This window comes from Heliangelus exortis, chromosome 11 (genome assembly GCF_036169615.1).
Source record: "Heliangelus exortis chromosome 11, bHelExo1.hap1, whole genome shotgun sequence".
NCBI classification, from domain to species: Eukaryota; Metazoa; Chordata; class Aves; order Apodiformes; family Trochilidae; genus Heliangelus; species Heliangelus exortis.
In genome coordinates this window covers 13,797,376-13,811,588 of record NC_092432.1, presented here as the reverse complement: position 1 = coordinate 13,811,588, position 14,213 = coordinate 13,797,376, and the positions used below count along the sequence as shown (strand labels likewise).

General features: G+C 39.1%; 1 protein-coding gene across 4 annotated transcripts in view; it reads right to left on the bottom strand.

The window, feature by feature from the left end:
• The window catches only part of PEAK1 (pseudopodium enriched atypical kinase 1), a 107,199-nt gene that overhangs the window by 24,973 nt on the left and 68,013 nt on the right, over nucleotides 1-14,213 (bottom strand). For 3 of the 4 annotated variants that reach the window (XR_011728045.1, XM_071754743.1, XM_071754742.1), the window contains 2 exons: nucleotides 7,149-10,424; nucleotides 1,410-1,526 (listed from right to left, as the gene is read on the bottom strand). Coding sequence is in view for 3 of the 4 variants with exons in the window: in XM_071754743.1 (XP_071610844.1) it covers nucleotides 1,410-1,526; nucleotides 7,149-10,312 (3,281 nt within the window). In the remaining variant the exon portion in view is untranslated. The remainder of the gene's footprint in view (nucleotides 1-1,409; nucleotides 1,527-7,148; nucleotides 10,425-14,213) is intronic. The other variant, XM_071754744.1, reaches the window with a different exon arrangement.

Below are 14,213 nucleotides of genomic sequence, written 5' to 3'. Positions count from 1 at the left end.
TTAAGCAAAGATACCAAGGTATAGCATGGGGGCTGATAAGTCTTAATATATGCATAAAACTTTAATGATACATTTTCAGACACTGGTAGGATTTTGGCAACTGACACTTTGGGAAACAAGCCAGTAGCTCATCTAAGTCAGTTTTCTATTTCTCATGTAAAATATGAGATTAAAACCCATCTACATTTGGCTAATTGCCAAAGGCCATGAAGATTTTCCTCTTTGCTTGCTCTTTGCTATGAAGTTTTAATCAAACTGTGATGACTTACAGCACGAAACTGCAAAAATAATGGTTTCAGCTCGTTTCCATGGTTATGCTTATTGCAGTATGATTGTAAAATTATGTGGTTTATAAATACATTTAAAAGTTGTTCAGACTTATTAAAAAAACCCCCAATCCTATAGAAAACACATCAGCAATTATCAATAATATGCCACACAAAAACATGTCAGCAAGAGTATTTCTGTGTCTTTATGCCTTCTCACTCATGGAAACAAAACCATTACAGATCAAATCTCAGGAGCATATATTCTCATTTTTACAGTCTGATAAATAGAACAGTGGAATTTTAAGTACTTGTTACTTCCATAAGGGACAGCAGTAACACAATTTTTTCAAAAGCTGATCACCATTTCATATATCTGTACAGATCCTTAATTTTTCTAGTAAAGATTTAAAAGTTCCTCAAAGAGTTAACATAAATTATAGGCATAGGTCTCTCTATGCCAAAGCCAAAATACTAAAAATCGTGATACACAAGGTTCTAGCAATCCCAGACTACAAAGATTAAAACAAGCCAAGACTCCATGTATGGTGCAGAGTTGACATGCTGTTTCTACTCAGACTCATGATCTTTTTAACTGCAGGCTGCTACAAACAAAACTCATTAGAATTTGTTAGTAAAAGAGAAACAAATGCATATAGTCAAAAAGTTGTACTCTTTAATCAGCATAACTTTTTTATTCTTTTTTAGTACCATGCATAGGAATGGTGTGAAGAAGATTTCATGTGCCATAAATATATCCACATTAAAGAGTTAACCTAATCTAATTTTAAAGTAAAGCGTACGTGAAAATAAAAGCAGTAACACAGCTCTCAGGATGATGAGAAATTAAACTAAAGACTTGTGGTTGCAGTAAATCATATACATACCTGCATTCCTCAATAAGAATGTTTTCTTTGTGAAGAAATTGATTCTAATAGCATTATGCTTCTCACATTGCCACAAATCAGGAATTACCACATCTCAAAGTATTTTTTTTAGTATCGATTGGTGAGGTACAGAACATACTCATTCTCCAAACCAGACACATGCAAGCACATACACTAAATAAACCTAAGCTCAGAAGCATTTTGCCAAAGTAAACCAGCAGCTAGAAAGGAAGAAAAGAAAAAAATACCAACTCACCCACTGTACTCACTCACACAATTCCCCATTAAAGGAAATTCTTTCAGGGCCTTCTTGAGTCTTTTAATCATGTCTTGAAACTCTGGCGAGCCATTGATTCCACAGTGTTCTGATGTGCTACAAGTTGTGCAAGCTGTAAGCAACAGGGCTGAACTCTGCACAGAGTGATACACCTACTGCACCTTAGTGTTTACCTTAGGGCGTTGGTCCCAAGGACTTGCCAAAGAGCCCCGGGAAACCAGTGAGTTACAGCCCTGCTGTCTTAACTCTTCCACTGCCTTTGCAGATGAAAAACAGTTTGAAGTCTACTACATCACTGTTTTGGTATGGCAACTATGGTCTTAGTCATGATAATTAGTTAAGGAAAAGCAGGTTCAAGTTTCATGACAAGTTTTGAGAGCTTAAACTAACCTAATCTTAAAAGTACACTAACATCTCCAATCTATTCTGACCAGCTTTAGTGTCTGAATTGGATACATTTTAAATCACAGCAATGTGATCTCAGGCCATCCGTGGGGAACTGCTTCCCGATACCTTAACAGGAAAGCCAGAGGGACTGAGTGGCACATACCCAATGCAGTGACTGAACAAGCAAAACACCAGCCCGTAATCAGTCTGAACAGAACTCAGGAGGAACAAAACAGGAAAACATCCTTATTCAGTAAGCTACGAGAATCAAAGTCCCAATTACTTTTGCTTCACAAAATAGTCTAAACAGTTAAAACTACTGCTCTTGTGAGAAAAGTTGAGCAACTGATACACAAGAAGTTCTCCGAGATGAGAACCATTAGAGCCTGATTTTGTCTAACTTTGTATCTGCTGGTTGATAGCAAGTGACACTTAAAGCTATCTCCTTATTTGGGATATTTATAGATACTTTGCCAGGATGGATTCTTTGATGCCTTTCATAAGAGCACATACTTAGCTTTTACCATAGTGGGTGCAGCCTCCTCTGTCCAAGCCTTTCTTTTTTCCCTATTTTATTCCAAAACCAAACTTCAAAGAAAATTAATTATCTTGGATAACTCCGCTCTTCAGGGACATGTGGCTGAAACTAAACAACTATTCAGTTAATGGAGCCTTCTGCACATAGAGAATGCGTTTGTTTCCTTAAGAACCTGAGATTATGTGCAGCAAAAAAGCTTGCCAGAAAAATGATTGTCCTTCAGATAACATCCCACTGAATTTGCATCTTTGTCATTCACATGTGCCCAAGCTTAAAATTGTTTCAAAATTCTTTTTGTTCTGCAGGGCCAAATGCCTCTAACTCCTTCCCTCAGGGTCTCCTCCTTCACAGTTTTTGAAGGGCAGACAAAAGATGATGTGGTCTAAAGTACCTCAGTCTTCAGGGAATAGTAAGAATCTAGCAAGCAGCCTGTAGCATCTTAATTTTTGTAAGGACACTGGCATCACAACTATTGTGTGATCTATAGTTCCCCCTGTTCAGAGCATGCCTTCTCAATTAGTGATTGATAAACATCAGTGAATACGAGGGAGATAAGTGAGGTATGTATAAGAAGTGGTTCTGAGAGTGCCTTCCTGAATGAAGGTCAGATCTAGATGTCAACCCAAGTAGCAAGAATTAGTGACAGAAACACAAAGAAAAGCTGCTGTAGCCTTGGACCCAGCAGACACTCATCTCCTCCCTGAGTGGACATAAGCAAATGGCACAGTCGAAGAATTTGAGATGAGAGCCTGACGTGGATGATGACTAAAGTTTTACACCAATAAAAAAATCTGTGCAGTTTGTAGATATATTTAATTTCACAGAGATACCTTTGAGATCCCCTCAGGCCATACACTTAAGCTAATAAAGCTAATATAAAGCCTAAATTGGCTGAACAATGCTTGAGGAAAAATGCAGGAAGGTGAATGGCTTGAAGATGGCCAAAGGCCACCTTACACAGGAACTTCTACCTGAACACAAACCACTTTATTTCTGCAAAGAACTGAGCAAAGATGATGGGTGCCCAGGTTTCAGAGTACATTGTGGGAACAGAAAACCCATTCCAGTGTCTCACACAGTTCAGTTCCTCATCACAATTAGCCAGAAACAGTCACTACAGAGGAAAGTAAAAGACACTTCTCAAATGACAATCTAAAATAACTAAGCCATAACATTTTTTCCTAATTCCTACTACTTAGGAGTTGTCTTAGTCCTGAAGCATGAGATTTTATGTATAAATATACATATATTTTTAATATAATGTATAATGCAATCCTTGCATGGATAAAGGGAATACATTTGATAATCCAGAAAAGACATCCTGCTAAGCTCTTTAGTGTCAGTGAAATGTAATAGCAATGAGTTCCACAGATTAACTTGGCATTATAAAAATGACATTTTTCTTTAACCTTTTTAAGTTCTCACTCTTTCCATTTTACAGACTGTATTAGAGGAGTTAAGAACAATAATACACGATGTACCATTTCTTGATTTCCAGTTCTGTTAGCATGGATACGTTCTAGAGAAAAATCTCACAAAGGTTTTTCATTGAAGAAACAGGTTAAGATAGATGGGTAATTCTTTAAAAGCACTGTTGCACACTAAGTTAAATAAAACTTGCTGATATATAGGAAGAAAGCCTGAAACTAATCAAGATAGATTTGAGGAGAAAGAGTTGACAGTTCCACCTGAACTGTACTAGTAAGAATTTCTCTCATTTCATTAGACTTGGTCAAGCAAGAATTTTCCTTTCAGCTGTAACATCCTTTAATTTTCCTCACCAGTTTATGCAAGCTATGCTTCAGTTATTTTGGATTCAGGTGGGAACCTTACCTTAAGACTTAGATAAGAGGTCCTCTTTAGGGCCTGGGAAGAACTTTGTTTTAAACAGTGCCCTACTGCGATCTGAAAGATTTTGTTCTCTTCTCAAGTAGTTTCTGAAGCAGCTGTGGAATCTGCAAGATTGGATCAATGACAGGGAGAAAGTGGAATGTGGCAGTGGTGGTTATTCCTCCTGTCTCTGGATGTGATCCTGATGTGGCCACATTTTTGAAGAACAATGACTGCAGTTGTTTTTACTGAGTAATCTCTTACAACATTCATATTCTTCTAGACACACAGCACTCAAGAGTAATTTCATGGCTCCTGTCCCATTGAATCAAGAAAGCCTATGTGCAAGCTCCATTCCTTATTGCTGTTCAGGTTCTCCAGGTCCAGGCATGATGATGTGCACTGTGGCACACCCTTAGCCCCACTCACGTAATTTTTTTTTCCCTAAATAAAAGCGGCAGAACAGAAATTACTAAAAAATCCACTGAAGAAATGACTCATTTGAGGCCTTTTAAGTCTTGGTGCTCTAAATGCCCTCGCTGGAACTGTCTTTCTCCATTGCCTGTATAAGGAAATCGGATGCCCAACTCAAATTTCTTCAAATCACATTTGACTTACTGTAATTTAAAGGAAAGAGTCATCAGCAACCTCAAGACAATGAGCACAGCAAAACCATTTGAGAATCACTTCTACTACTGAGATGCATCTGTGGCAGGCAGGAATTGTGCAAGTTTTTCACCAATTTTCTAAAAGATTCTTACTCATCACTGACACTTAGGTTGTTTTTAGAGTAGCAATCTGGTTGGAAGTTACTCAAGGTGGACTATCACCTCAAGGTACTAATGCATAACTCAAGGAACTGGAATAAGATTAGAAGAACAAGAAAATTCCAAAAGCTTTGGTATCTATGACCTCTGATAAGTATAGAGCCCACGAAAGTGTCCAGCAAAATGCTCAGGGGCTCTCATAACAAAAAACAGCCTTGAAAGGACAAACTGGTGATGCAGTGTGTTACTGCAATGGAGTGCAAACTGCATTTGAAGAAAAATGTTTAATCCTAAGATTTAGAAGATGCATAAGTATTTCGTTCCATTTGGAAACAAGATAGAACAACAGGAGAGTGATCTTCTGTAGCTGTGGAACAACAGAACTCCTATCTATAGATAACAAGCTCAAATCCTTTTGATAAAATGAACATCATTTTAGGAATTAGTTTGGTAATCCCAACTTTAGCTGTGAAGAAATGCTTTCTTGTCTAAACCAGAATGGAATGAGTATACAGACCTCACTACTTAAAGAAAGTATTTCAGTAAACATAGTTTTATCTTTAGTTCATCCAAGTTGGGCCCAAAGATCATCTAAAGGAAACTTATGGCTGACATAGCTGTGGAAGGAAACTATGCAGTTTAATATGTAACTTAAATGGAAATGGCTGTGCAGAAATCAGTTGTACCTTGGTTTACACAGCACTGCCATCTAAAACAGTGCTGATTGAGGTTTTAGTTAGCTCTGATGTGGTTTGTGAAGAGCAAAGGAAGAATGAGAAGTCTGTGCTGCAGTTTTCTTTTAGGATATATCTCAATCTAAAAAGCTGCTATGGGGTATAAGCAGTGACTGCAATGAAGGAGAAGCGAAACCTTTACCTTGTGAAATTCCAAGAGCAAGAGCCTCATCCACTAGATAAAATATGACAGTTGCACCAGTTTCTGGTAAACCCAAACTATGCTCACAAGTCTATTTAAAAACCATTTTAACTAAAAACTACTTCCAGTTTTCTTGTATAGACAACTGAGAAAGAAAAACATACAACACTGACATGATACATTTAAAGACTCACACATAGCTCAAACTTTACAAAATTTTTCATTTCCTACCACTAGATCATTGTTGTAACTAATTAAATAATGCAACTTGGATGGTATTTTGGAATTGGTTTGTCTAGTAACGTTGGAAGACAAACTCCTAACACATTTGCATCTATGGTCTGTACTCAGTGAAATGCATACAATGCCCACATGACTGCAACAAATGTCTCCAGCCCTCTTAGCTTACACACTGCCATGAGCTGTAGGAACTCAGTGGTAGGTTGAGAATAATACCTGTCTGGAAAGCACACAGCTCCTTGTGTTCAGAGACATGTGTCCCTTCATAAGGGACCAAACAGTCCTTGAAACTGATGGACAGACCTCAAATGTTCCACTACCATGAACTTACAGGAGTAAATAAATATCCACACCGGCCAAATAATTCCAAAGAAATTGAAACCATGAATAATTTTTAGTAAATTCTGATTGCAAATAATAAAAAAAAAGTAATCACTGAACAAAGCTGTCAAGCAGAAATGGAGCAACCAGCTCTACTGAATCCAATACTGTTAGAAGACAAAATATATTCATTGCCAAAGGCCTTGCAAAACTGAGATAGATTACTTATTGACAATATTCTATTAGTAGCTTTTTACATGGTTTATTTTGGGAATGCTGCAGTGATGTAGCAGCATAGCATCAACTTAATTAGCATCTCTTGTATTCCTGGGTATGTGAGATACAGTTAGTATACCACCTTCTATGAGTCAGATCTTTTAATTTCTATTATACTTGTCAATAGTTGCTTTCTATTTCTGCAAAGAAATTCTTTAGTTTCCTATAGCATAAGAACACTTTCTTAAACTAGAAATTCAGGAAAATGCATCTGATTCAGCGTAACATGGCTAATGTGACATTAGTGAACCTGCAATAAAAACTCCAAATACCAGGTTCTGTTTCTACTAAATTGTAAAAAATAATTTTCTGATATCCAATGTAACACAAGGATGTTAAACATATATTTTAAATTGCTTAAAATAAATATACTTTTAGAAGTGTATTTTTAATGTAATAAAGCTCCTTAATTTCTCTCCTTTTCAGCAGTACTTATATGACAGTTCACAACTGAGTAAGTACTAAAAAAGATGAGCAGTTTACCTGGGGATTTTCTTAGGCATCTGAGGTGGTGATGAATGGCTTGCTATTTTCTGCTCAGAGCTCTGTGGGGACTTTTCCTGTGTTTCTCCTTGGTCTTTTGCTAGTGCATCAGCAATAGCAGACTCTGCTCCACTCTTGTTTTGATAGTCAGCCTTTGGTTCATCTTGTGCCAGTTCACATCTGTACATGAAAACAATCGACGGCTTCTCACTGGAGTCTGACTTTGCCTCACTGAACCAGTGATGACGTTGAACCGGAGGAGGGGGGAGCATATGTATAACAGTTCCATCAAGACCCACCAATTTTCCTTTCTCTCTCTCTTTCTCTTTGTCTTCCTCATCATCAGTTTTCCTGCGACGGAAGAAGCTCTTAAAGGAGATCCAGCGTTTGGGTTTTGCATCAGCCGCTCGCCGACCTTCCGAGTGCAGGATGGACTCTGCCTCTGTTGACCTGGTGGGACTGTTTGGTTTGGCCCAATTGCCAAAATGTCTTTGCAACAAGTTGCTCGCATGATAAGGGGAAGAAGTGGACCGTGGAGGAGGAAATGGCGGTGCTTGCTCTGTTTTGGGACTTGTGGTGTTTGGGGTGGCTCTCACTGGCTTTGGAGAGGGAGTAGCAACTGGCTGGGAAAGTGAATCTTTCTGGATTTTAATAGCACAGTTTTCCACTGGCTTGGATGACTCTGTGTCAGACTGCGACGTAAACAGAGATTTGGGTCGCACCAGGGTGTTGGTAGTAGAGTCTACATCAGGGGGTAAGGAGTACAGTTCTTCTATGCTACAAGGCTTGGGTCCAGACTGAGGTGTTTCGGGAGGAGATTGTGGAGGCTGGATAGAAGCCACAATCTGGGAAAGCACGGTGCTTGCATTCTCCCGACTGCTGCTGCTGCCAACAGAAGCCTCCGGTGTTACATCTATTTTTGCTGCAGGCTCTTGTGTTGTCTTTTGAACTCTTGATGGGGAGCTGTGGTCTGAACTATGACTCCTCTGTGGAGATATCTGACTTTTACTGAGACAGCTATTAAACTCTTGGACCTTCTGAGCCACAGAACCCAGCCTGCATTCAGAGCTATTAGTCACCCCCTTCGCTTGGGAAAAATCTGTGGGTTGACTTCCTATGGCTTCAGCCATTTTGCTTTCTGTTTCTATTTCTTCATATGTGTGGCTTATTACACTTGTAGTCTTATCTTTGATGGAGAGCTCTCCGCTGGTCCCTAGAAAACTTTTATAGATAGCCAGGTTATCGTAAGCATTGGGGTTGATTACAATAGGAACTTTAATAGCGTTTTTGGAACTCTTAGCATAAGTGGGCTCATCATGAATGATAATTGGAAAAGGTGGCATGCCAGCATTGTTGTAGCTGTTGAATTTTATCTCTGATAAATTGGGAGACTTAACTGGGATAGTTTTTGAAGAAACGTTGGTAGCTGTAGGTGAAGTCGGAGCTGACTTGTGGGTTGCCTTTCTGGGAGGAACAGAAGGTCCTGAGTTGCTGGAGATTAACTCCACCTTAGGTATCTTCTGTCTTGGACTAGTACTAGAAGTCCACACTTCTTGATATCTGATTGCACTGGATTTTTTCAGGTTTGCATTTACTCGTACAGGTGATGCTGCAGAGGTTGTAATAGGTGTGCCTGGAGTCACTGGTGAGCTTGGGTTAGATGATGTATTTTTGGTTTCTGAGGTTTCAGTCTGATTCTCCTTACATTCATTGGTCATGGCAGCTGATACATCTACTATGGTATATGGCTTGCAAACTGGTTGTTCCATGTTCACCACCCTGTAAGGTTTTGCTTGTTCTTCCACAGGCACCAAATTTATAGTTACAGCCTGACCAGCAACATCTGAAGAACTTTTATTCTCTTGCTTATCAGTCTGCACAGCAATTTTGCCATCCTTCTCTTCCAGTCGAAGCGCAAGGACTGTCTTGTGTGTTTCCAGACTTTTCGGAACATTTTTGGGAACTTTTGATGCATCCTTCACTTCTTGGTTATCACATAGGCTTTCATATTCTGGTTCAACCAATTTGAGGTCCTGAGGAGTACTAGGAGATAACCCTCCATTACAGAGCTTCTGTGAAGAACTGCTGGTTGTTCCAGAATGAGACTCTTCTGTCAAAGAAGAATCAGGTGATGTAGAATCAGAAGATACCATGCTCTGCATGCTCTCTTGCCCATAAAGAATCACAGCCTCTTCCCCATAACCATTTAAAATTTCATCATAGCTGTCGTCATAATCTACTGCGCAGATCCGCTGCAGAGACTTGTTTCTAAGGGGCACAGTATTCCATTTTTTGTCAACACAGAACTGAACAGGAGATAGGGTATTAGCTCTAAAATTAGCAAAGCGAGGTTGGCCCCTCATACGAATTTCCATTGCTAGCAACTCTTCATCACTTTCATCCCAGCTCTCATGCTCTTCTTGCATGCTGCCAAAAAACGTGTCATCCTCACTCTCATCTCCACTAGAGAACTCTGGATAACAGAAACGTCCACCTTCATTACTTATTACTTCAGTGCTTCCACTCAGAATAACATGCTTACCATGTGAATCCTTCATTCCACCCATCATGCAGCTTGGAGGGATCTTTCTCTCTAATGATCTTTTATAGCAATCATTTATTCTGCCCAAGAAAGTTTCTCTTGAGTTCATTTCATTTCCAGTTAGCTGAGGTGTGGTATCCAAACCCACAATCTCCTTCAAAACTTCTGTCAGTCCATTATTATTATTTGGTATCTTGCCTACACCATCCTTGTTGCCATAAGGCCTAGGAACATGGCTATAACCTTCAATCCCATCTTCATTATTATTATTGTTCAGTGGTTTTTTGTTCAAGACAGTTTTGTTTCGGTTCCAACCTGCAGGCACCAATTTATTCTCAAAACAATCCCGTGTGCTGATTTCTCCACACACAGCCTGCCCATCCACCACCATCATGGTGGGCTTCACAGCTATAGTGGGTTTCTTTGCCACAGGTGGTCGGAAATTTCCTGTATTTCTCCCCCGATGGCTGTTACTTTGGTTTGCATTGGATTTCAGCTCGCCATGTGTGAGGGGTTTTTTTTCAGACACTGGGTTTAACTGATGCAAGCTTTTGGGCTTGAAGCAGTTCTTACATTCACCAGGTTTCCAGACGTGTTCAGTGAAAGCGTTGCAAGCAGACATCTTCCCAGAGCTTTGCACTTGATGCTGTGCTGTTCAGCGCATGGTAAAAATTTCATCCATATGTTTCTACTCTGTTCACTTAGTGTGGCTACTGTTTAGAGCAGGGATCATTCTGAAATGACAAAAGAGAATGAGGATAAGAATGGGGAAAAAACAGGTTGATCATTATATTTGTTTTCTACACTAGGAACAACTTGAATTAAGCAAGCAGTTTTTTGCTGATGCCTTAGCTCTTTTTACCTGAATTTATAAAGCTATGTAACTGAGAGGCAAAAAAAAAATGCAATTATCATTCTTCTCATACATCAAGAACTAAAACCTTTGGCAGCTAAGCAGTGTATTACTGAAAGCAGAGAAAGAGAGGGAGAAATGGCCATGACTGAAACCTTAGAATAATTTTCTTGGCTAGTGCAGGACCACTGACCTTTAATTTTCCCCAGTGAAATAAATGCTAGGAAGAGGATATAAAACCTAGGAGTAGTGCACTTTTCTTCCAACTTGACTACTTAAACATGAGACAGGAAAGTAAGAGCATGTTTACTGTCCTAAATGCAACAGAGATAATGTGTTTTAGCTTCAAATGTGAATGAGCTGAGCTTAAGTGGCAAAATAGACTCAAGAAATTCCCAGTTCTGCCAAAACTCTAAGATCCTAGTCTCCAAGATAGTAAAACATGGGTTTGATGGATAGATCACTCAGTGGATTTAAGAACTGTTTTGACGGCAATAAAAAGGGGGCTGGACCCAGATGATCTTTAAGGTCCCTCCCAACCTTAACAATTCTGATTTTAGCACTTTTTTTCTCAGGGTAGAGTTACTGGAGACAGGTATTTTGTTTGAAGGGACAGGCTGGGCTGCTATCCTGTATCACATACAAATGCCAGAGAAAGTTTTCTAGAAACCCACTGTTTGTTCTCATGTAGGTTACAATAGTGAAAATAAAGCATTTTCATATCACAGAATGCCTTAAAATATTCTCAAAAAACCCCTAAACCTATGGACTTTTAATCGCTGATTTGTTTCACATTTCTACTTAACCTCTCAAAAAAAGAAAAAGAATTGAAAAATAATTGAAAATCTCATTCAAAGCGAATATTTTTATTTCCTGAAGTGATTAGTTTTAAGTAAAAACCAAACACGAATCTGCTGTGCTTTATAGTCATTGGAGTATCCAGGATTTGAGTTTCATGAATTAATGCCTGAAGATTTTAAGCCTTCTAAGCCAAATCCACAAGTCTGTTCTCTTCATCACCATTGCATAACTCAAATCATTTGAGGCATTTTACTGAGGTGAAAGAATCTGTATGTTCACCACTACTTCTGTAAACACAGGCATTGAAAATCAGTCATTTTATATTCTTACAGGCTTTGGGGAAAATACACTTGCTGATCACATAAGTACAGTGAAAAAGTATTAATAAACCCATTCTGCAGCACTAATAAACCCATTCAGGTAAAGATGCAGCTCTCGATTAGTAGCAGCAGGACAGCTATGCTGGAATTAACCATGGGCAGAAATGGTTTTCATCAGTGCAGCAAGCAATAGAAACAATTGGTAAAACTGACACGTGTATGAATTTGTCAGCCTTCTCATGTCCTGCCCTGCCTTTTGGCAAAGGGCTGTCCTGTATGCTGGAAAACTCTCATACAGGAAAACTGTTCCAACACCAGATGGAGCTGAAGTCTAACTCTACTAGAGAATCCTCAGATACATTCACAGTACCAGTGCAATCATATTTTATATATTGACTAAATATATTTCCAGACAAAGCTTTTTGCCAAAACATCAGTGCCAAAAGCTGTCTCTGTATGACCTAAGAGATATAAAGTCTGCCAGACAGCGGTCTGCTTAAACCTTCAGTCTTTTATACACACAGAGTAAAATGCCTTTTGTATTTTTTATCTCTGACAAGATTTGTTGCATCAACACTTTGCAAGCCCATATAATCTAAGCAGAAAGATTACATTAAGAAATAATTCTCTAAAATCAAAGAGACAGAGTGTGCGCACATACTAGAATTTTATACTTCTTCTTTTAATGTATTTAGCAAATAAAAGGTGTCACATTACACCAGTGGAAATCTAAACTTAATGTTTTATTGGAAAACATATTTCTCCATTACATAAAACCTCTGAACAAACAATTCATGCAAAAGACTTAGTGTGTGGGTTTTAAGGTTAAGCTGAGTGATACTATTTCTCTGAAAATGCATAAACTGCACTTGCTCTGAAATCCTATCACAGACCAGACAGTTTTATGGCCTTCCAGGCTAAGCATTTTCTGCTAGTAAAGCTGAGGAAGAAATGAGAAAGGACTCTGCACCCCTGTGACCAGTATCATGGGTTACTACCAGCTGTTCTCACTCTCATTTGCTCAGATGCACTGGTGCTGTTACCAGCAGCTGTGACTTGGTAGAGGGCAGCAGAGTCCACTGAAGGTGCCAAAAATGCACACAAATACCACAAGGGAAAAATATCCCGACATTGTTCATTTCTAGATTTTTACCCTACTGTCCAATACAAAGAGGTGAACAAGAGATCCAAGCAGTCACACGAGAGCCCTTCATCTGCTGGTGATTAGGTAGCTTTCATAACTTTCCTCCTCCCATGTCAGCCAAGACACAGGAGGGATCCTTTACTCAGCAGAGCTCCTGGCTCTTCTGAAATGATAGCTTGGATGAGAGAACTTATTTAAAGACGCTCAAAGTCTGCAAAAATCGAGGCAGTAACAACCTCAGACATTAAATACAAAACAGTATTACGCTTCTGAAGAAACCATTTGCAGTAACTATGTAATACCAACATTGTGTGTTTCACCCCTCTGTCTCTCAGGTTTCATGTAAGCTGACAATCAGACCTATTCAAAATTTAACCAGGAAACACTGCAGTGCAGTGGGGTGAAGTAACTAAAATTCACCAAGTGAGTCAATGACAGGAAGAAGGACAGACGGACAAGTTCTGCTTCTAATGTGGTGCTACAGCCACACAAAGCAGAGTGTGATAACTTCATTTACTGAACAGTCAAGTCAGCACACACAGTTTATCAGTTTCAAAGGCCAAATCACTCTTAGTGCAAACGACAGTAGTGCTCCTCATTTCAGCAGATACACAGCTGCACACAGGAGGGCTTGGTCTGACCCTGTTAAGCTGACTCTCAAACAGAAACAAAAAGCATTTTTCACTTTGCAGGTCAGAGGGAGAAGATCACAGAATCAAAGTTGCCATGCAAAGAGGAAGAAGTTATCAGCTGAGATACCCTCATGTCAGGAAACTGAGCCTTTAAGCATAGAAATGCTTAAATATTTTTGTAGCTCTTATTTCTTGACACCATTCTTTGTAGAATGCACAGAGGCAGTAATAAACATGCATTTCAGGAATTCTCCCTTTGTTCTAAGTAATTTCAGACTGGCAGGTCTCCTTTAGATGGATGCTGGCTGAATCACAATGAAGGTCTTCTCCAGCAATACTTTATACTAACATAATCCAACTAAAAGGAACTTAATTGGTGTGCAACATTCTCTACAATTTCAACATTTTAAAAATGAATAGTCTCAGTAAGTACCAGATGGTGACATGCACTAATTAATCAGGCCTGCTCTATGAATGAGCATATTAAAATGAATGCACCTATTAGACATGTGTTTTCAATGCTGCATGCTGCAAAAAGCTCCCCTTAAATGAATGCTTGCTATATTCCTGAGTAATGTGCACAACTGTGCATTTCATCATTTGTAATTGTAATGCTACCACTCTTTGATCTCTTCTTAGATCACTAGATGGTACAGATTTTCTTTTGTTTGTGCTCCTCCAGAGAAAAGGCATTTAGCTTCAGCATTGCTATCCATGAAAAGTGGCCTGCAGTTTTTTATGCTGCAGAATAAATTGCATTGATCTGCCCACTA